Raw genomic sequence first — 22,894 nt, 5'->3', positions numbered from 1 at the left:
AGCGCCGTGTGTTATGCAGATGACACACTGGTGCTGGTCGTCGGGGCGCACTGGGGGAGGGCCAAGCGTCTCGCGGAGGAGGGGGCGCAACGCGTTGTCGGCCGGATCAGAGGGATGGAGATGACGGTGGCGGTCCATAAGACCGAGGTGATAGCTTTCCATTCACCTCTGCAGGATCCACCACCCCCTCTGATCCGCGTGGGTGAGGCTAATATCGAGGTGAAGCCCCAGATGAGGTATCTGGGGCTGATCCTCGATAGCCACTGGCGCTTCGAGGAGCATTTCCGCTGCCTGGTCCCCCCGCTGGAGAGGATGGTCGGGGCTTTCGGCCGGATTCTGCCCAACCTGGGGGGCCCGGCGGGCAGAGTTCGCCGCCTCTATGTGGCAATGGTTCAGTCGGTGGCCCTATACGGGGCCCCCGTCTGGGCGGACGACCTGGCGGCCTCCCGGCGCAGCATGGCAGCTTCGGGAGATACCTGTGCCGGATAGGGAAGGAACCGACGGCGCGTTGCTGCCATTGTGACGCTGAGCAGGACACGGCGGAACATACCCTCGAGGAATGCGCTGCATGGGAGGGTGAGCGCCGTGTCCTGATCGGCGTCATCGGGCGGGATGTCTCGCTGCCGGGCATGGTGCGTGCCATGCTCGGCAGCGAGGAGAAGTGGAGGGCCGTGGCCTCCTTCTGCGAAATCGTAATGTTGCAGAAGGAGACCGCGGGAAGGGAGCGCGAGCGTCAGCGGCGTGCTGAGGCTCGCGCTCGTTTGGTGGCGAGAGAGCGTCGCCTGGGCGTCAGGCGACGCGGGCGGCCCCCTCGGCGTGGCGCATGACCCAGGCTGGGAGGGGGGTCCTGATAGGAGCCCCCTCCCGCCAGGCGGCGCAGGGTCGGACCGGATGGGGTGGCAGTGCCTCCTGTCCGGGTCCGGCGCACGGAGCGGCACCCTCGGTGGCCTGGTGCGGCCATGAGCTGCCGGCCTCCGAGGGGTAGAAACGGGGTCGCGGGCGGTTGCGAGTTGGGGCTCGCAGCCGCCACTAGACGCGGCCCCGGGACGGATGGCGGCAGGACGAAGTGGCCTCGTCCTGCCGCTATGAGACAGGGCGATTACCGGGGGGACCGTTTGTCCCCCCGCGGGTGGGCGCAAAGCGCGGGCACGGGGAGGATACCGGAAGTATGCTTCGAGCGATTCCCGGTATCCTCCCAAATCGTGCGGAAGGGTCACCGTGGGGTTTTTAGTGGGTAGGTCCCGCGCCCGTTATAATGGGCGCGGGGAATCCCACACACCCCTCCCGCCTCTCCCCAAAGAGGTGGGAGGGAGTCTTTCGAAGATTTTCTCCACGACAAAAGGGAGAAGGGCATACAGCGAAAACTTGTGAAAAGCCAAAACACAACAAATGCTTCCTGTGTGATGAAGCCGGACATTATGCGAAATATTGTAAAAATAAACCGAGAGTCAAAAGATCCAATACGAATAACGCGAGTAATGTTGTTTTGCACACACAAACGGGACGAAGCCACGAAAAATATTTTAAGAATGCGTTTATCAATGGAAAGTATATAAAATCCTATATAGATCTTGGCAGCTCTTCTGTCACCTTGCGTAGGGACGTTGCTGACGAGGCAGGGTTTACGTACTTAGAAGGAAACTTTGAACAATTGATAAGCTATGGGAACGGTATTGTTATCTCGGTCGGAAAAACGACGGGTAATCTTCGTATAGATAATGTGGAAGTTAAAGTAACGATATACATCGTACCGCCCGACTGCCAAGTAATTCCACTTATTGTTGGGCACCCATTTACTGAGCAACCACATGTGGAAATCGTCAATCGACTAAGCGAACTGATGACAATTTGCCTAAAATAGCGCCTGACGATACACAAAAGAAAACCTTGTTATGGGCAAAAGAAGCTACTGTAAGTCCGTATAATTATTTAGGCTGCATTGCACTTTGTACGAAACTCTAAAAACAAGACTTATGCATCGAAGGAGGATTGAAAGAAAGTGGACAGTTGATACCTAGATGTTTAATTTCTACCGATGGCAGCGGAGAATCGATTCTACCAATTCGTAATGTATCCGGAGGAGATGTTAAAATAATGGAAGGAACAACGTTGGCCAGAGGAGAAACAGTGACTCGTAGCCAAGGAGACAGCAAACGCGAGATTAACAGAGAACCATTAAAACTGGAAGAAATAAACACGGAGCTTCCGGAGGATGAGGCTCGATCAATTGTATTTTAAAACGATTTTAGAGACTTAATCGCACATACTATTCGACAAGGTACAGAGTGGCTGTACAATAAGCAACGACCACGAGCAACATCTGTAAAACATTCGAATATTTGTTCGGGGCCGAAACAAATTTATTTCGTCTAAACATAATCGATTTGGCATAAAGTCCTTCGTTTCTTGGGACTGTAAGACGGGGTATATTTTAGACATGCTAGTATAATTCAGGTTCGGGAATACAAATTTCTGTGTTTCACGAAAATTTAGGTAAATCCGGCAATATAGTCATGACACTAATGAAAGATTATCTCGGGAAAGGTCACAACTTATACGTTGGTAACTGGTATACGAGTCCACTTTTATTTAACACTTTGCACTTGAACCAGACAAACAGTTGTGGTACTGTAAAAAAAGTCGCAAATACGTTCCAACTATACCAAATAAATTGCAAACAGGGGAAATATTATTACGATCAACCCGAACTCTATTATGCTTGAAATGGCAAGATAAAAGAGAGGTTTGGATGTTGACAAGTTTACATTACGCTGATATCATAGAGACGGGAAAACATCATTACCGCACAAAATTACCAATAAAAAAATCAACATGCATTCAAGATTATAACCGTCATATAGGTGCTGTCAATAAGACGGATATGGTTGCTAGTACTGTCCTTCGCTCACTTGAAGTCCCGCGAGACGGCGCAGGGGCAAGGGGAGTCGGACCGCCCATTTATCTGTCTTGCTCACTTGCTCTCAGGCAGTCCACATGTGTGTGTAACTGCCGCGACGAATAGCGAGCTAGAGACCAATGTGTGCGTGGGAATACGTGTGCCCCTTCTACTTCTCCCACATTCCTTCCGCGGGACTTCAAGTGAGCGGAGGACAGTACTATTGAGTGCATAAGAAAAATTTGTGGTACAAAAAATAGAACAAAAAATTATTTTTTCATTTATTAGATGTAAGTATTTGGAACTCATATGTTTTGTATAAATGTGTATCGGATACAGAGTTACATTTTGCGACATTTCATTCACTACTGACAAAACAAATTTTTGAAAAATATCTACGAACTTCAAATATATGCCACGGGAAAAGGAATACTGACGATCCATTACGTCTCATCGAGAGACATTTTCCAAGTATATATTTTAATCCGTCTTCGAAAAAAAAATCAAGCGCAAAAGTGTGTAGTATGTATGTTGCCACCACGTGAAGGGTTTCCACTGCAGTCGACAATGAACAGTGCCGTTTCTGAGGAAGTCACAATTCTTCACAGACTGCGTGCAATTTCTAAAGGACTAGGTCTGGCCGGATGCCGGTTTCAGATTTCTCTGGAAACGGTTCTCGGTTAGACCACCCTCGACGGCAATTGATGTATCGCAAACCCTCACGTGTTCACCACCAGGACTAGGACTGTAAGAATAAAGAATGGGCCATAAACTAATCCAGGGATTGTGCAGCGCCTACCAAACCTTAATTTGCAGGTTGAAACAAACCAGGCTGTAGGCGTTGCACAATCCAAAAACTGTCCAAAATTCGGATTGTTCAGGACAAGGCCCAATCCAAATATCGACGCCTCCAAGGAGGCACTAAGAGGGAGATTCAGAGTCTTCCTCTAGGACAGAACTTTGGACAAAAATCAGAATTTCTTTGATTCTCGAATCATTTGGACGTTCGTAAGAATTGCTTAGATTCTCGAATTAGCTGTACTCTTCTCGAATTACTTAGACGATCAGGAGAATTACTTGTATTCTAAAGGAACTTGGACATTTTGAACACGGATTTTGCATCGGACGCGAATAGAACTTTACTTGTTAAATTAATGATATCACCTTACAAGTGATAACATCTTACAATCGGACCGCAATCGCACCATTTCTTGTTTATTGTTAAACTTGAATATTGTTGTTGTTATTGTTTGAATAAATTGTTGTTTTTGTGGATCAAGAAATTGATTTGCTACATAATTCACTCCCCGAACCCACTACGGAGTTAATAGGAAGAGTTATAGGATAGGAACCACGAAACTCGTTGCCGACAGAAGAGACGATTTATATTATATACGCAAAATAAGCAAACAGGAATGCAGAGAAATATCTGAAGTAAAAGAATCACCAAAAATTATGAAAAATATTTCTGCAGAACTATGGTATCGACGCATGACACATCTGAATATCAGGGATCTTATATTTTTTTTTTTTTTTTTTTTGTCGTGGGGAAAATCTTCGAAAGACTCCCTCTCACCTCTTTGGGGAGAGGCGGGATGGGTGTGTGGGATTCCCCGCACCCATTATAACGGGCGCGAGACCTACCCACTAAAAACCCCACGGTGACCCTTCCGCACGATTTGGGAGGATACCGGGAATCGCTCGAAGCATACTTCTGGTATCCTCCCCGTGCCCGCGCTTTGCGTCCTTGCGAGGCCACTTCGTCCTGACACCATCCGTCCCGGGGCCGCGTCTAGTGGCGGCTGCGAGCCCCAACTCACAACCGCCCGCGACCCCGTTTCTACCCCTCGGCGGCCGGCAGGTAATAATGGCCGCACCAGGCCACAGAGGGTGGCCCTCTGTGCGCCGGACCCGGACAGGAGGCACTGCCACCCCATCAGGTCTGATCCTACGCTGCCTGGCGGGAGGGGGCTCCTATCAGGACACCCCTCCCTGCCTGGGTCATGCGCCACGCCGAGGGGGCCGCCCGCGTCGCCTGACGCCCAGGCGACGCTCTCTCGCCACCAAACGAGCGCGAGCCTCAGCGCGCCGCTGACGCTCTCGCTCCCTTCCCGCGATCTCCTTCTGCAACATTACGATTTCGCAGAAGGAGGCCACGGCCCTCCACTTCTCCTCGCTGCCGAGCATGGCGCGTACCATGCCCGGCAGCGAGACATCCCGCCCGATGACGCCGACCAGGACACGGCGCTCGCCCTCCCACGCAGTGCATACCTCGAGGGTATGTTCCGCCGTGTCCTGCTCAGCGTCACAATGGCAGCAACGCGCCGTCGGCTCCTTCCCTATCCGGCACAGGTATCTCCCGAAGCTGCCATGCCCCAAAAACACCTGTGCCATCCGGTAGGTGAGGCTTCCATGGCCCCTGTCCAGCCACTCACTCAAAAGTGGCCGAACAGCCCCGACTGTTCGGTGCCCCGCGGTAGGCAGAGCCAACCGCTCCTGCCACGCGTGCACCACGAACTGCCGGGCCTGGCGCTTCAACTCGCCCCAAGCAGGTTCCTGCACTCCCGGGACCGCCCCCACCCCCCGCCCATTCCCACCCCGCATTCAACACAGACCCCACCTCCTTCGGCCCAGTACAGAAACCGGAGAAGAAGGAGGCGGGGCGAAATTGTGGTATTCGCCGGCCGAAGGAAGACCACGAGCGACTCTAGACGACCTGAGGTTCCATCCTCCAGAGAGCCCACGCCCCAAGTGATACAAAAGCCACCCGCAGAAGCCACCGGGAAAGGGTAAGATGCTCTGCCATCCCTGCAGCAACACCGCATCCCTCAACTGGAGCCTACTGGACAAGAAGGGCGTCTACAGGCTGCCATTCTTGCAGGCGGGGGGTAAGCTGCCGCAGGGTTCGAGGTGGGCCCGCCACTGAAGGTGCTACATCTAGACCCCCAGGACCCCCTGGGCCTGTTGAAAATGACACTTGAAGAGGCGAAGGGTGTGATTAACCCTTTGCACTCGAGCAGCGCCGATACGGCGCCCGGTTGATTTGAAGTGTCAACTCGAGCGGCGCTGCTACGGCGCTGTGGTCTTTTGTGACTCGATCTGTTTATTTACGATGTGCGATAAGATATTTCTCTCGGATATACTTTCGTGGACTAGGCTCGGCTTACATTTTTAGCCAAATCTTAACGAACGAATCCACTGGAGAAGATAGTGAGGAAGTAAGAGGTGTGAGACGACAAAAAATTGGAATTATAGAGAGCGAAAGTGAAGTTGAAAGTGAAGTCGAAAGTGAAACTGCGGAGGTGCAAGCAGTTCAAAATGGGTACTTTGCAGAGAGTACGAAGAAGCGCCGCCAAACATACAATTTATACCTGGCCAAAACCCCACAGCGCCACGAATAGTTTCTAATAAGAAACAACCAATGGATTTTTTTTAAACTGTAATCTTGCCAAACGAGCAACTGATAATGGAAACTCGATAAATATTTGTAGCAGCTGTAATACGAGATCCACATGTTAAGTACAAGACAACTGGAACGCGAAAGTGGGATCAGTCGACGAAGTATTTTACGAATATTACACATTAACAAATTTCATCCGTTCCACATATCACTTCATCAACAATTAACTGAAAATGATTATACAAAACGTTTACAATTTTGTGAATGGGGCTTATGAAAACTACAAGACGATGAAATGTTTTTGAGTGAATTGTTATTTACCGATGAGGCTACATTTACAAATCATGGAGCAATTAACCGTTACAACATGTACTACTGGTCAGTAGATAATCCACGATGGTTGAGAGAAGTCGACAAACAGAGACCTTGGTCTGTAAACGTCTGGTGCGGTCTTCTTCATAATAAAATAATTGGTCCATATTTTATTGATGGCACGCTAAATAGTAGTAAGTACCTGAGAATCTTAGGAGACGTTTTGCCAGAATTGTTAGAAGACACTTCAATAGACATACGACAATCAATGTGGTTCCAGTAAGACGGATGTACTGCTCATTCAGCACGCAATGTTACAGAATTTCTAAATAGAAAATTTGGAGATTGTTGGATAGGTCGATCAGGAAGTAACAAATGGCCAGCACGATCCCCAGACCTGACACCTCTCGATTTTTATTTGTGGAGAAAATTAAAGGCAGAAGTGTACCGCGAAAAACCAACTACCAAACTTGACATGCAAGAACGTATAAGAAGAGCTTGCTCTGCAATAGATACAAATGAAATTTGCCAGGCAGTGTCATCAGTATTGCAACGATTTAGACTATGTATTCATGTTCAAGGTCGCCATTTTGAACACTTATAATAGTAGTATCAAAGTATCCAAGTGTTCGAAGAGTGCTTTGAGACAATTTATTTTCTATTGCAGTTGACTTTGGGTGACCCTGAATGACCTTAATAATAGGTAGAGGTGTGCGAGAACCCGAAAATGTCGGGTCGGGTCGGGACGGGAAATTTTTCCGGGATCGGGACGGGATCCCGAAAATTTCGGGATTCCCGAAAGTATCGGGATTTCCGGGCATGCCTCGATTACCGCTACATTGCGACGCTTCCGGGAATCCCGATACGTTCGAGAAAATGCTCGGGATTCTCGAAAGCATCGGGATTTCCGGGCATGCCTCGATTACTGCTACATTGCGACAGTTCGATTCGTGTGACTTGATGTAAAGAAACTTGTGACAGCGTACACACTGTGCACGCCGTTAAGCAGTTCTCTTGCGTAGTTCGAAAAGCACAGACGTATTGAAAATCTCTGGTGATTTAGTTAAGGATTTAATTTATAAATTTTAAAGTAAATAAGAAAATGTCTAGTGATAGTGAAACTGAAGTTATAGCTGAAAGTAGTGAGCAAAATGTCACACAAAGAAAGAAATGTACGAAAAGCTTTGTGTGGGAGCAATTCGAAAAAGTCAATCAACAAGAAGCCAAATGTAGACACTGCCAGCGTGTATTAAAAACAAAATATGGCAATACCAGTGGCTTATTACGTCATTTGAAAAACATTCATTCAAATGTAAGCACAAATGTAAAAAAATACAGTGAATCGATAGAGAGGTTGCCATATTTAGAAAAAGATTGTACGCGAGCAAAAAGCATAACTAATGCCATTGCTCGCATGATGGCATTGGATTTGCAACCGCTTAGTATCGTTGAAGACAATGGCTTTCGACAATTACTTGAAGTTACCGAACCACGCTATAAAATACCTTGTCGATCCACGTTTTCGAGAGAAGTAATACCACGTATGTATGATGATTTGAGAAAGCAAATTGAAAACAAGATACATGCTGATATTGAAGAAGGTAATAGATTTCCGAAATATTGTAAAGGCAATAGAAACCTGTACAGATTGGAAACGAATACCTTGTTTCACTCACTGTCTACAATTGACAATAAAAAAAGCAATGAGAAAATTTCCCTTGTATACAATTATAAACAAGAAATGCAGAGCTATTGTTGCTTTTTTCGCAAGGTCAAGATCCACAAAAGAAAGATTTTTGCAAGTGCAGTTACAAGTGAATCCAAATGAGACGCCTTTACGGTTACTGCAAGACGTGGACACTCGATGGAACTCCGTGTATATGATGTTAAAAAGATTAATTATATTACGAAGATCATTGAGTTTGATCTTGTGCGAAAAAGATATGCCTCAAAATTTATGCAATGAAGAGTGGGAATTCGCAGAAACATTAATAAATGTATTAGAACCATTGAAAGATGCGACCGAATTAATGTGTGGGGAAACATATCCGACATTGTCGCACTATATTCCCATGTATATTGGATTAATCAACATATATTCGACATATGAAACGCAAGACAAAATAATAAATGAAATGTGTCAACATCTGTGTATTGAATTACGAGTAATATTATTTTACTATTGAGCTGAAGATAAGTTATTTGCTAAAACAATTCTAAAAGTTATGTAAAATATAATATATTTTCAGGAACGTTTCGAGCATACTAAAAAAGATAACATCTTGGTATACGCAATGTTACTGGACCCACAATTTAAGCATCGTCTTTTGCAACCTGAAGAAAGATATGAAACAATTAATTGCTTGAAAGAGAACATTGCGTTTGATACTGACACTAATAATAACGAGCATACATCAGATGCAAAATATAATGATAATGGTACGTCCTTAAAAGTGTACATAAATCAGTAATTTTAGAAATTCCAAAATGCGTTTATTTAAATATTTAAATATTTTATTCTATAGATGAACCAAAATCAAAATTGTTCCGATTTTTTTATGACAAACTTGGGAATAAAAAGCTAAATACAAGTAGCAAAAAGGATAACTTTAACCAACGTAAAGATGAAGAAATCCGAATATATTTCGAAGAAGATAATATACCGAGAAAGAGCAACATCACAAGTTGGTGGGAAAAGAATAGTGGAAGGTTTCCTATATTAGGAAAGGCAGCACGACGATATATGGCTATCCCTGCCACCCAAGCAACAAGCGAAAGACTGTTCTCCACGGCTGGAAATATCGTCACACCTACTAGAACCAGACTATTATCTGAAAATGTAGAGAAGTTGGCTTTTTTACATGAAAACTCAAAATAAAATATCATAATTATTACATATTCGGTGCATTAATTCCACTTAATTTTCCAACATTTATAACTTTATACTAATGAAAATGATCCCAATACTTTTGAGAATCTCGACACTTTCGAGAATCTCGATACTTTCAGGAATCCCGATACTTTCGAGAATCTCGATACATTTAGGAATCCCGATACTTTCGGGAATCCCGATACTTTCGGGAATCCCGATACTTTCGAGAATCCCGATACTTTCGGGAATCCCGAAATTTTCGGGATCCCGTCCCGACCCGACTCGACCTCTTCTCGACTCGTCCCGACCATCGGGTTCCCGATATTTCGGGTTCTCGCACACCTCTAATAATAGGTCATTGTATTCGCCTTGAAACACTATTAGAATGTAAGTAAAAAAACATACTGTTCCATTTAAAAAAACAGAGTTGACCTTCATATCTCCTTGACGCCTCCACTTACAGAAAAATTGGTAAGACCAGATTATGAGTCCCCCGATACCAAGTAAGATTAGTCTAATGCACTTTTTCCTATCTTCAAAAACAAGCGAGTTATTCAGGTGAACGGTTTAAAATGCCCACCCTGTATATAATATGTAATATTAAAAATTAAAATTAAAAATAAATAAAAATTAAAAAATAAGCAAAAAAAGAAAAAAAAAGAAATTGCTCTAATTCCGGGGTGAATACCTCAACGTTAACTCCGCGGCTACCACCGCTGCTGGAAACACGTTTAAACTACACGGTACATACACTATGCATTTATCCCGTTACAATAAACTCAAATTTTTGTTTAAACTATTGATGGTATGGCAAAAATGTATGGGACTTTTGTGTTCCTCTCGTCGAGACCTACAATTTAAAAAAAAACGCCGATCCAACAACTTCGAAATTTTAAACTTTAAAGCCATTTTTTTCAAAAATGACTGGCCATAAACGTTTAGTATTTTACAGATTACGTTTGGATATCAGCCCCTACAACTCTGCCAAATTTGGTTCAAATCCCAGGTTGACAGGTCATGGCCTCCCCTTGTGAGACAAACTTCGACAAAATTCGAGCGCGTTTAGATAAATACAATGAGTTATTCGCGGACTACGAAGACATCATGGACGAGTTCGACGTAATCGACTCGAGCTACCAACACCACGAAGTTAACGAGAGATACGTGATCGAGGCGGAACGTTTTCGGACGATAACGGAGGCCGAAAAAATCCTGGCGGGCGGCCGTACGAGAATACTCGGTCCGTCGTCATTCCGCGCGTGCTCTTCCATGGACCGTAAATACTTGGATACGAGCTTCGCACGACGACGACGCATATAGCTGCCGGAGACGATACTACCTACTTTTAACGGCAGTTACGATGAGTGCCTGACGTTCAAGACCGAATTCAATTCGCTGATCGGATGTCAAGATGACCTAAACGACACGGACAAGTTACATTACCTACGTGCGTCGTTGCGGGGACCCGCACTGGCAAAGATAGAGGGGCTCGTGGGCATCGGGGAAAATTACGCACGCGCCTGGTCGATTTTAGAAAGGGCGTATAATAACCCGCGCGTGATTTTATACAAACATTACCGTGGCTTGTTATCGCCCCCTCGGCAGGAAGCCGAAACGTCCACGGACCTTACAAAACTCGTGGACACGGTACGGAGACACCACGAATCTCTTGCCGCAATGGGAAGAACATTTCCCGAGGAAATAATAGTCTGTCATATAGAATCGAAACTTCATTCAACGACTCTGAATCTATGGGACGCTACGTAACAATCGGATGTATATCCGATCCTCGATTCGTTGCTCGAGTTTCTCGAAAAACGGGTTAATTTGCGAGACAAGATAATAGAAGACGAGGAACAGGAAATACACTCGCATTCAGCAACGAAGGCGAAAGTAAGGAAGGAACCACGATCCAACAAAACACAAATTTTCGCAACGACAGCGGTCTCGGAATGCATCGTGTGCAGGGGAAAGGGACACGGTATCCAAAGATGCGAGAAATTTCGGTCGCTTCCGATAGCTCAGCGGTCGGTAATCGTTCGTGAAGCCTTGCTGTGCTTCAATTGTCTACGTGCGAATCACAGGACCGCGGATTGTACAGGAGGAAATTACCGAACGTGCGACGGTCGTCATCACACGATGCTGCATCAAGCACGCGCCGCGACGATGTGAACAGAGTCGGCTTCACTACCCGTGAGGACGCGAACGGAATCGGTTTCATCTCTCGCTGAGCCCGCGAGCGAAACGATTGAAGATTGACTCGTGAAACCCGAATTGGAGCGAGAAACGTTCCTGTCCACGCACATGTTCACTAATCAGTTGATAACCAGTGCGGTCATCAACGTGCTCGATAAGAAACATCGTTCGATATGGGGTCGAGTTCTACTCGACACAGGGTCGACTTCATGACGGATCGTCTCGCCATCAATCTCCAGCTTCCGATGAAGTCCTGCTCCATCCCGGTTGGAGCGATCGACGAATTGGCCACTCACTCGAAAAACACAATATCTGCCACCATTCAATCGACCGACGACAGATTCGCGAAATCGTACGAATTTTTAACGATACCGCGGATAGCTAACAGCGTGCCTTCTCAGTCGACCGACAGAAAACGCGATTTCTATACCGTCGAATCTCCCGCTTGCGGACCCCGACTTCTGCAAGTCAGCGGAGATCGATCTCCTCTTAGGAGCTGGACCCACGTTTTCGATGCTCAGCATAGGCCAGCATCGTCTGTCGAGAGCATAGGATCCCGACCTCGTCCTCCAGAAAACACGTCTGGGATGGGTCATCGGGGGGAACGCGCCCGCGTCCAGGGACAATCAGAAGGGGCAAACGTGCCACGCGACTACCACGGACTTCGGCCTACCGCGACTGTGGGAAATCGAAGAAATTCCGCAATGATGGTAATTCTCGGCGCAAGAACAAGCCGCCGAGAATCACTTTCACGAAAACTTTCGCAGAAATGCGACAGGTCGATACGTCGTGGCATTGCCTTTCAACGAAAGGCATGAAGGACTCGGATCATCGCGAGCCATCGCTCTCAAGCGTTTCCGTGCAAAGAAATCAAGGAAGAATATTACCTCCCTCTTTACGCGGTTCACAAGCAGGGCAGCTTCACGACGCGGTTACACGTCGTGTTCGACGCATCAGTGAAGACGACGACGGGTCTCTCACTGAACGACACGCTATTGGTGGGAGCCACCATGCAGCGCTCACTCTTCGTCATCCTCGTTGGGTTCAGGATGCACAATATTATATTAACCACAGACAGCGAGAAGATGTATCGACAGTTCCTCGTGCCGGAGCACGGCAGACAGTACCAGCGAATCTTCTGGAGGTACGGTGAGGGAAAGCTCATCGTTCATGAGCTGACGACGGTAACATTCGAAACATCCAGCGGAGCGCACAGCGCAATACGGTGCCTGTTTCAATTGGCGGAAGATGAGGCACACCGTTACCCAGTCGCGGCTCGCATTCTAAAAAATCATACGTACGTGGACGATACCATCGCCGGTTTTCGAAACGCGAGAGAGGCCAAAATCGCTCGCGAGCAATTAACGGAAATATTGCGCAGCGCATCCGACTGTGCTAAAAGGACTCCCAGCCGAGAGTATAAATAAAAAAATGCAGCTCAGCGACGATAAGACTGAGAGTACGTTAGGAATCGTGTGGAACACCGAAACAGATCACATAACGTGTACCACGAAACCGGTCGCCTTTCTCGGTCGAGTAACGAAAAGAAACATTTTATCAGAAATCGCAAAAATTTTCGATCCGCTCGGATTGTTCGGTCTGGTAATTCTATTCGTCAAGGGGCTCGTCCAACAATTATGGATAGAGAAGATCGACTGGGACGAATCGGTACCCGCTCACATACACACGAGTTGGGTAGATCTCTGTCAGTAATTGTCACTACTCAGCAACGCCACGTTCCCGCGAAGGGTACGTTATGTTTCATGAAGTTGTGGATCAACAGTAAAAGCGATCAATCAACGGAAGAAGAAAATAACGACGTCGACGAAGACATTCGAGGTCGAGTGTAGGAGTGAAGAACGTCCAGTTTGATTTGAATCGCGTGTGAGAGTGGGGGGTTGCGAGCGATACATGAGTTGCAGGGTTTTAAGACGAAGGAGGGATTAGCGTTTTTGTTATCATTAATGTTTGCGCCGTGTTTGCGAGCGATGTGTCCGATATACATATGTATATATTAGTTCATTTTCCTCCAATCGTGTGGACGAGTCAACAATAAAATTCAAGGGTCGAATTTCGTTCATAACATACAATTCTAAGAAACCGACGAAATGGGGTATCAGAGTTTATATTCTAGCTAACTCGAAGACTGACTACATTTGCTACATTTTGCCATATTATGGATCACTCACAACAGAGCTCTTGGTCAGACCCGATTTGCCTGTTTCATCAAGAATTCCGATACACTTATACAAAATGTTGTTGGAAAAAATTCCAAGTGCTCAGGGGTACCATATGTACACGGATCGTTACTATATTAGTTATATCTTTGCTCAAGAACTAGCCAAAGTGAAATGCAATATCACCGGAACGATCTTAACGAACAGGAAAGAATTGCCCAAGGAAATAAAAAAGCCAAATTTTTCGAAAAAATCCATGGTCGCGTATCGACGGGGCAACACCTTACTTTTAGGGTGCAAAGATAAGAGGGTTGTCACTTGTTTGACTACGAGGTATGACACAGGAATGTCGACGGTCAAAAGGATCACACGAGGTGGTGTGAAAATAATGGTCAAGAAACCCAATATTCTATTGAATTATATAAAATATATGGGTGGTGTTGGTTGGGCGAACCAATATGCATCAACGTATTGTTTTCTGCGAAGATCGCTTAAATGGTGGCGTACGCTTTTTTTTGGGCATGGAAATTTGCCTGATCAATTCCTACATTCTGTATAAACTAGAAAAGACCAAAAAAGGGGAAAAGCCACTTAGCCATTTGCGATTTCTATACACACTTGTCGAGCAATTGAAAGAATCATATCGCCAGCATCGTGAGCAAGCGTCTACGTCGCATTCCGATGAAATCCGACTAAATGGGAAGCTTCACGTAGTACTAAAAGGGCCAAAAAGGGACTGCAAGGTTTGCTCTGACCGTAACACGCCTGAAGGTAGGCGGGAAGTAACGTATTACTGTGATACGTGTCTTGATAAACCTAGGATGCATCTTGGGCATTGTTTTACGAAATATCACACGAAAACTAATTACAGAGTGTAATATTGATCAAATATTGTTGTATTCGACATAAAAATAAATAAATTGATGAAATTTTATTATTCGTATACGCTTGTTTGTTTATAAATGATTTTAAAGTACTTGTCAAATGTTTGCCTAGTTTGGCCGAAATCGTCTCGAGTTGCTGGTTCGCGCAAGCGAAAAAGGCAACTAGACCTTTGCGGACGGCTGTCTGCGGACAGCAGCCCGAACATTTTTACCGTTCTGGACGCGTGTCTGCGGACAGCAGCCCAAGCATTCTTATCGTTCGGGACTCGTGTCTGCAGACAGCAACCCAAGGAAATAGGTTCTACCTTATATTTAGAACGAGGACATTTGTTTTTAGTGTACTACCGTATATTCTATGCTCTCGATTGGTTTCTTTTTGTGCCTTATCTTTCCTTAATCTCAAATGCTGGATTCGTGCCTGAGGACAACAGTCTTGTACGAATCTTTTCAAACGAGCACATCTCTTGTATTACAGTTCAGATTTCCATATAAAGTTTGTAATGTATGGATGGTAAAGAAGATGCGGTAGTTACCGGCACGGTATGGGATACGGGAGCGAGACGGCCGGGGAATCGGTATTGATCAGTATGTCATGGGTAGTGAGTCCAGCATGGTCTGTCAGGTTTTGAATCGTGCTGTTAAGTAAATAACTATACATATAGAAACAGTGAGTATTGTTACGTGCCCTTTCCCAAAGACATCACAATTTTGGCGACGAGGATAAACGAACAAGTTTTCACGGAAAACTGAAATAGCACACGCCATAAGTGTATCCACGTGTATACGGAAGCACGATAAACAAGTAAAAGTGTTCGCTGCGTAGAAGAAAGGCCGGACTGTAAATAGAAGATCGCAGGATCAGCAGTAAAATTTGGTACGTTGGACAATAGCAAGATACAAGTAGATGATAAAGTAAGTAAAACGAATATAAGAATGTTTAACGGATGTCTGGCGTAAATGAGAAAATTGATTATACAAATACGTCATGGATATATTTATTGAATAAGCCACAAATAATTAAGATACTAGCTACGTTAGGATTGGAATACGACGGAAAGTGCGGAATAAATGAATTGCGTAGAATTTTACGTACCCATGTTAGCGACGTAAACAAGGAAACCGGCAATAAGGAATCGCGAGGCGAAGTAATCGATAACAGCGGAGAATCGGAAGTGATTCACACAATGGCAGAGGGCAACGGCAATAATAATGCGAAGCTAGAATTCCAGTTAGGTAAAGATGATTGGGAAACATACGCGGAGAGATTAGAATTGTATTTTGTAGCGAATGATGTGAAAACAGAAAAACGGGCCGCAGTTTTATTGACAAAAATAAGTGCTGATACATATAAACTCGTACGGGATTTATGCGCGCCAGATAAGCCAAGTACAAAGACCTTCGAAGAGTTAGTCAAACTGATTGGTAGTCATCTAAATCCGAAGCCATCTGAAACGATGGAAAGATACACATTTTATCAAGCGCAACAAGCAATGACAGAATCGGTGGCAGATTTTGCGGCAAGGTTGAAGAGGTTGTCAATAAATTGCAAATTTGTAGAGACAAAAGTAGCACTACGGGACCAGTTTGTATGTGGTCTAAAAGATCATGAGACAAAAAAGGCTTTATTCAGAGAGGAAAAATTAACATACGACTTGGCATACAAGATAGCCACGGCATTAGAAACGGCAGAGAGAAACGCAGTAACAACGGATAAAACAACTGAGGAGCCATCGAAATCGACAGTAAACATGATCCAGTCGAATACAAAGACAGAGAGACGACCATTCTATCCAAGTGCGAGAGGAAGAGGTGCCATACGTGGAAGTAGACAAGGACAGCGATACAAGAGTACAGCACCAGTTAACAAAAGAAAGCAAGGTCCAAACGACGAGCCAAACAAGGGGAAACTGAACGCTCAGCATTTAAGACAAGGTTCGTGTTATTGTTGCGGTAAGACCAATCACTGGGCACGAGATTGCTTCCACCGCCATAGAACGTGCAATACTTGCAAGAGGAGAGGGCATCTAGCAACAGTTTGCAGATCGCGGCTACAGCACCTAAAGCAAGAGGACGAGGCGGAAGGGCACCAACGAAGGGAGAGCACGTCCGATGACTTCTTCATGGTCCGAGGAGACAACAAGAGGAAGGAATGGGAATCAATTGTCGGTAATATAGGTAGTATAAGCAATGAATTAAAAGCAGATCCTATGTATGTAAATGTAATAATTAATGATATCAAGGTAAAAATGGAAGTTGACACAGGATCGTACGCGGCGATCATTTCAAAGTACGATAAAGACAGAATGTTTCCATCGCTAGGAGTGAAGGCCACGTATAGGCCATTGAAAGCATATGGTAAGGTTCCGCTTGAGCAGGTGGGAGAGTTACAGAATTTAAACGTAAAGGTTGGAGATAAGGAAGCTTTATTAAGAATGATAGTAATGAAAGAAAGGGGGCCAATTCTGATTGGTAGAGAGTGGCTTAAAGTGTTCGGAATGTGGCCATTCAAGTTTAATTGTAACGAAAGAGGGATTGGCTGTAATAAAATAGAATTAATTGATATGACAAAAGATTTTGGACTCAAATTTCCAAAGTTGTTCGGAAAAGGACCGGGATTATACAATAAAGGGATGCTTAAGCTAACGCTAAAAGAAAATGCCCAACCAGTAGCGCTCAAGGCGAGACATTTACCATTTGCGCTAACGAATAAGGTCGAAGATGAAATTAATAGATTAGTAAAGCTGCAACATCTCGAGAAAGTAGACGTTAGTGAGTGGGCTACACCAATAGTACCGGTAATTAAATCAGACGGGTCCGTGAGAATTTGTGGTAATTTTAAATTGACGTTAAATCCGCAACTAGTAAAAGACAGGCATCCTATTCCACTGATTGATGAGATTTTTTTGGCATTGAGGAATGGGAAAAAATTTTCGCAAATCGATTTAGAGCATGCGTATATGCAGATTCCGGTAGAGGAAAGTAGTAGAGATTATTTAACGATAATAACGCACAAGGGTTTATATCGGTATACAAAAATGACAGAAGGAGTGGCGTCGGGCCCGGGGGATTTTCAAAGGAAAATTGAGCAATGTTTGGCAGGAATTGACGGAGTAATTCCTTACCTAGACAACATATTTTGCACCGGAAGAGACGATAAAGAGCACCTACAAACACTTTACAAGGTGTTTACGCGACTCGAAGACAGCGGATTTAAAGTAAATCTAAATAAATGTGAAGCGTTTAAAGAAAGATTAGATATTCTGGGATTTGTCATTGATAAAGACGGGTTACATAAGTCGGAAACGAAAGTAAAAGCAATGATCGAGGCACCGACACCCGTGAATAAAAAACAATTAGATTCATTTCTGGGGTTAATTACCTATTATGCGAGATTTTTGCCAAACAGAGCGGAAAAGTTAAAACCACTGTATGAATGTGCGAAGAATGGCGAGTATAAATGGACGAAAGAATGCGAACAAGCGTTTAAATGGGTCAAATCGGAAATAGTATCACCGCGAGTATTAGCGCATTTTGATCCGAAAGAAGATATTATTTTGTCATGCGATGCGTCAGCATACGGGTTAGGAGCGATACTTTCCCATAGATATAGAGACGGTACCGAAAGACCGATAGCATTTGCATCAAAGATTATTCCCGAGAAGGAGAGGAGTCGCGCTATCATTGATAAGGAGGCAAGTGCAATAGTGTATGGATTTAAAAAATTTTATAATTACATTTACGGTAAAGAAATAACATTAAGGACGGATCATAAACCGCTGGTTTTTATATTTGGTCCAAAGCAAGAGATCCCATTAACGACGGCAAGTCGATTGCAAAGATGGGCATATTTTTTATCAAGGTTTTCTTACAAAATGGAATATGTTAAATCAGAGAAAAACGGTAATTGTGACGCACTGTCACGCCTTCCAATCAATGACACGATTCCAGTATTTGGCAACGAATTTACAACAATAAATTATGTAGAGGAAGCATTAGATACAGTAAACGCAGCAGAAATTGTAAAAGAAACGAAGCGTGATCAGGTACTCAGTAAAATAGTACGGTATGTAAACGGGTCATGGCCCAGCATGAACGATATGAATGAAATAGAAAAGAAGTACTACACGAAGCGAGACGAATATAGTGTTGAAAAAGGATGTTTATTGTGGGGATATAGAATTGTGGTACCAGTGTCAGTGCGGGAAAAAGTGTTACGTGAACTTCATGCATCACACTTTGGCATAGTGAAAATGAAGATGGTGGCGAGATCGTATGTGTGGTGGCCGAACATAGACAGTGATATCGAAAAGATCGCGGCTTCATGTAAGGTATGTGTGCAAGAGCGAAAGAAACCGGCGAGCGTGCCGTTGACGCCATGGCCGTACCCCGATAAATGTTGGAGTAGAATACACTCAGATTTCTTAGGTCCGTTTCATGGACGTATGTTTATGCTAGTTATAGATGCTTATTCTAAATGGCCGGAAATGATTGATATGGGTAAAAGTACCACGGCACCGCGAGTAATAGAGGTATTCAAGAAAATTTTAGTTCGCTTCGGCTTACCAAGACATTTAGTTACAGACAACGGCACCCAATATAAAAGTGAAGAATTTCAAAAGTTCTGTCGAGACAACGGTATTAAACAGAGTTTCACACCTCCACATCATCCGGCGACGAACGGTGCAGCGGAAAATTTCGTTGAGACATTTAAAGACAAGGTCGATAAGATTGTTCGAAGTGGTAAGCCACTTGAGTATGCTATCAATCTTTTTCTATTTGATTACCGGTCCACGGAACATTGTACTACAGGTAGAACGCCCGCGTTCATGATGTACAAACGGGAGTTAAGAACGCGATTTGACTTACTAAGACCTAGCGTAAGAGATGATGTAGCTGATAAACAACTTGCGCAAGTAACACGTAAGAAAGGCAGCCGTAAGGTACATTTCAAAAAGGGTGACACAGTAATGGTAGACGACTTCTCTGTGCGTAATACAAAGCGTGCGGAGGGGACTATAGTAAAGCAATTGTCACCGGTAACGTTTGAGGTAAAAACATCAACGGGTAAAATCTGGAAGCGTCATGTAGACCAAATTATTAGAGTTAATGAAAATAATGACACGTCCGAGACTATACCGGAGAATATGAGTACTGCGAAAGAGTCACAGGGTACATTGCGTCGCTCCGAACGGCTAAAGGAAAATAAAAAATAGAGGGAGGAAATTGTAATGTATGGATGGTAAAGAAGATGCGGTAGTTACCGGCACGGTATGGGATACGGGAGCGAGACGGCCGGGGAATCGGTACTGATCAGTATGTCATGGGTAGTGAGTCCAGCATGGTCTGTCAGGTTTTGAATCGTGCTGTTAAGTAAATAACTATACATATAGAAACAGTGAGTATTGTTACGTGCCCTTTCCCAAAGACATCACAAAGTTAATTATATTTATATATTATTATGTAGGCTATTATATATGAAAATTACCCTACTATAACATTATGTCTAAAAGAAGCAGGAAGGATGTTACATTTTGTGACATCAGCAGCAGTGATGATGAGTTTTATGTTGAGTCAAGTGACAGTGACTAAATTATGGAAAATTCTTCTTCTGATAGCGGAAGTGAAGTACAACGTGTTGTACGAAAACAATTCCGCCGTTTCAACATTTCAAGCGATAGCGAAGATGAAGATGAACGGCAAAGAGACGAAGCAAATGACGATTTCACGTGGAGGAACGTCGTAAACCAAGATATAGAGGATGTCAAAATCCCATTTACGACTGGGACAAAACCTGTTGGTCCTCAGGCGGGTCACCAATATAACGAACCCATTGAGTTTTTCAAATTGTTCTTCACTGATCAATTAATGAATAAGATACTGGAAGAAACCAATAAATACGGACGTGCTAAAATAGCGAGTAAAAATATCTTAGTACATTCAATTTGGAATACATGGGTCGACGTAACGAAGGCTGAAATATCGGCATTTCTAGGAGTGATATTGAATATGGGCACGATACGCCTTCCAAATTTGAAGGAATATTGGTCAACTGCGCGTAACGCGAAAATACCGTATTTTGGAGAAATATTTATAAGAGATAGATTTCTTCAGATTTTTTGGATGCTCCACACAAATGAGAAAGCAGCATCTGCGCAAAATATGAGAACACGAAGCGAAAAAATCAGTAATTATTTACATTACCTTTTCTCGGAACTTCGTATCAGGTAGAGAATTGTCTATTGACGAAGCAGTAGTCAAATTCAAGGGGAAAATAAGTTTTATAACGTATAACCCTAAGAAGCCCAAAAAACGGGGGATACGTATATATGTGTTAGCTGATGCTAACACCGGATATGTACAAGCTATTCTACCCTATTATGGTAGTTTGGCCACGGAAAATCTTGTGCGACCTGATCTACCCGTTAGTTCTAGAATTGTTCTGGATCTTTACCAGAAGGTATTAGATTTATACCCAGAAGTTGCAGGGCACATTATATTTACGGATAGATATTTCACTAGCATACCACTAGCAAATGCGCTGTTGCAAAATAAATGCTATTTAACCGGTACTATACAAATAAATAGAAAATACATTCCGGATGTAATAAAGAAACCAATATTTTCTGATAACAAAATTGCTGCGTATAGGTCTGATGAATTTTGTTATTATCTTGCGCGGTGGTGGATTTCTCCAATTGGAAAAACCCGTTGCAATAATAAATTATAATAACTACATGGATGGGGTAGATAGGGCCGACCAATATACTTCCACTTACTGTTTTATAAAAAATCAAATAAGTGGTGGAGAAAATTGTTTTTTTGGGGTCTCGAAATGCCTTGTTGTGATAGTTTGTTGTAGGAAAACACTTTTAGTGGAGTGACAAAACTTTCTTTATTTTTCTGTTGTTTTCGGTTAGAGCGCGCAAAACCAAGTGTAGTTATTCTTCGCTCGTCTCCATGTCGATCCTGTGACGGGGCTTTACGCGTCACTTGGAAGAAACACGAACTCGCGAAACTTTAAGGTAACGTGAGTACACTGTTACCTTCTGTCGTGACTTATGCCGTAGCTGAAGATAAGGGACGGACAGAGTAACGTTACGCGAGTCTTGACTTTCGAAATACTGGTCTATGCTTTATTTTGGCGAAGGGTTTATAAAGGTCGGTATGGCCGTAGAGTAGGGGTGCTTGGTTTTGGGCCTGATGCCTGACTCAGCTGTTGTTGCTACTAGGTGGTGATGTGGATGGTGACTCAGATGTTATTGCTGCGTGGTGAAGATATGGATGGTGATTCAAATGTTTTTGGCGAGGAGTGCTGACGCGGTTGTTTGTACTGACGAATGCGGGTGGTATCACACCCCCTTTCTTAGATTCGTTTTGGTCCTCCAAAACGTACGATTTTCTTCGTAGATGTTGATGGTGCTGTAGCTATTGGGGTTGAATGCGTGTTTTGTGCGCCTCCACGGTTATTTACATTGACTTCGTTACAACAAATCTTAAGACAAAATGTTTTTGGTATAAGTTTTGACAATAAAGTGAATAATCCTGTTTTATAAAATGCATAAGAAATTATAAGTCCTAACGATGATACAGTTTTATACGATTGCCGTGGGTTAGTAAGATCTTATTTTTGTTTATTCTAAGGAGGTAATTTGGCGTCCTTATTTCTATTATTTCATATGGGCCTGACCATTCTCTGTCTAGTTTGTGACTCTTGTGATCGTTATGTAAAAGTACTAAATCCCCTTGATTGTATATAGTTTTTAAACGAATTTTAAGGTCTTGAAGTGGTTGCGTATGAGGATAAGAATGGTCTTAAATGCAATCGCAAAGTTCGCCTTGTATTCTTTATTTTGAAGGTGTTGTTCACTGGGTGTCGTGGCGAAGACTGAGTTCTACATTTTCCTTTTTCTCCTTCGAACTGTTTGCAGCCACCTAATTGGTTGAACCGATATGTCGAAGTTAACCAATTAGGCATTTTGCAATTCGGAAGTCGCCGCCTACTCCTTGCGCCCTTGACGCGCTTTTTGAGGAAGGCGACGCGACTCGGTGGGGGGTACCTCTGTCGACGGAAGTTTGGCAATGCAGCGGAATTTCCTACAGGTCTAGGCCTGGTGATGTCACCCGCCGAGAGTCGCTTGACTCGGCCTTGCAGCCCTT

At 44.1% G+C, this 22,894-nt stretch overlaps 1 protein-coding gene across 1 annotated transcript; it reads left to right on the top strand.

Annotated features, from left to right (window-relative positions):
• The first annotated feature begins 5,690 nt into the window (after window positions 1-5,690).
• Window positions 5,691-22,053, top strand: LOC122404149. Its single transcript, XM_043408073.1, has 9 exons — window positions 5,691-5,784; window positions 12,634-12,860; window positions 15,745-18,637; window positions 18,686-19,060; window positions 19,193-19,477; window positions 19,547-19,677; window positions 20,202-20,463; window positions 21,073-21,194; window positions 21,967-22,053. The coding sequence occupies exons 1-9, from the start codon at window positions 5,691-5,693 to the stop codon at window positions 22,051-22,053; spliced, it is 4,476 nt and encodes a 1,491-aa protein (XP_043264008.1).
• Window positions 22,054-22,894: the final 841 nt, after the last annotated feature.

Source organism: Colletes gigas, unplaced genomic scaffold (assembly GCF_013123115.1).
Source record: "Colletes gigas isolate AHSC1104 unplaced genomic scaffold, ASM1312311v1 Colletes_gigas_Sc00108, whole genome shotgun sequence".
Taxonomy (NCBI): Eukaryota; Metazoa; Arthropoda; class Insecta; order Hymenoptera; family Colletidae; genus Colletes; species Colletes gigas.
The sequence above is the reverse complement of the archived record's forward strand: the minus strand, read 5'-3'. Positions and strand labels throughout refer to the sequence as shown.

What these genes read in the sequence shown, in the direction of transcription:
- LOC122404149 (XM_043408073.1), top strand. Translation starts at nt 5,691, where the DNA reads ATGCTCTGCCATCCCTGCAGCAACACCGCATCCCTCAACTGGAGCCTA. An exon ending in TGTTAAATCAGAGAAAAACG is followed by an intron (nt 18,638 to 18,685) that starts GTAATTGTGACG and finishes ACACGATTCCAG; the next exon opens with TATTTGGCAACGAATTTACA. An exon ending in TTCTGGATCTTTACCAGAAG is followed by an intron (nt 21,195 to 21,966) that starts GTATTAGATTTA and finishes TGTTGCTACTAG; the next exon opens with GTGGTGATGTGGATGGTGAC.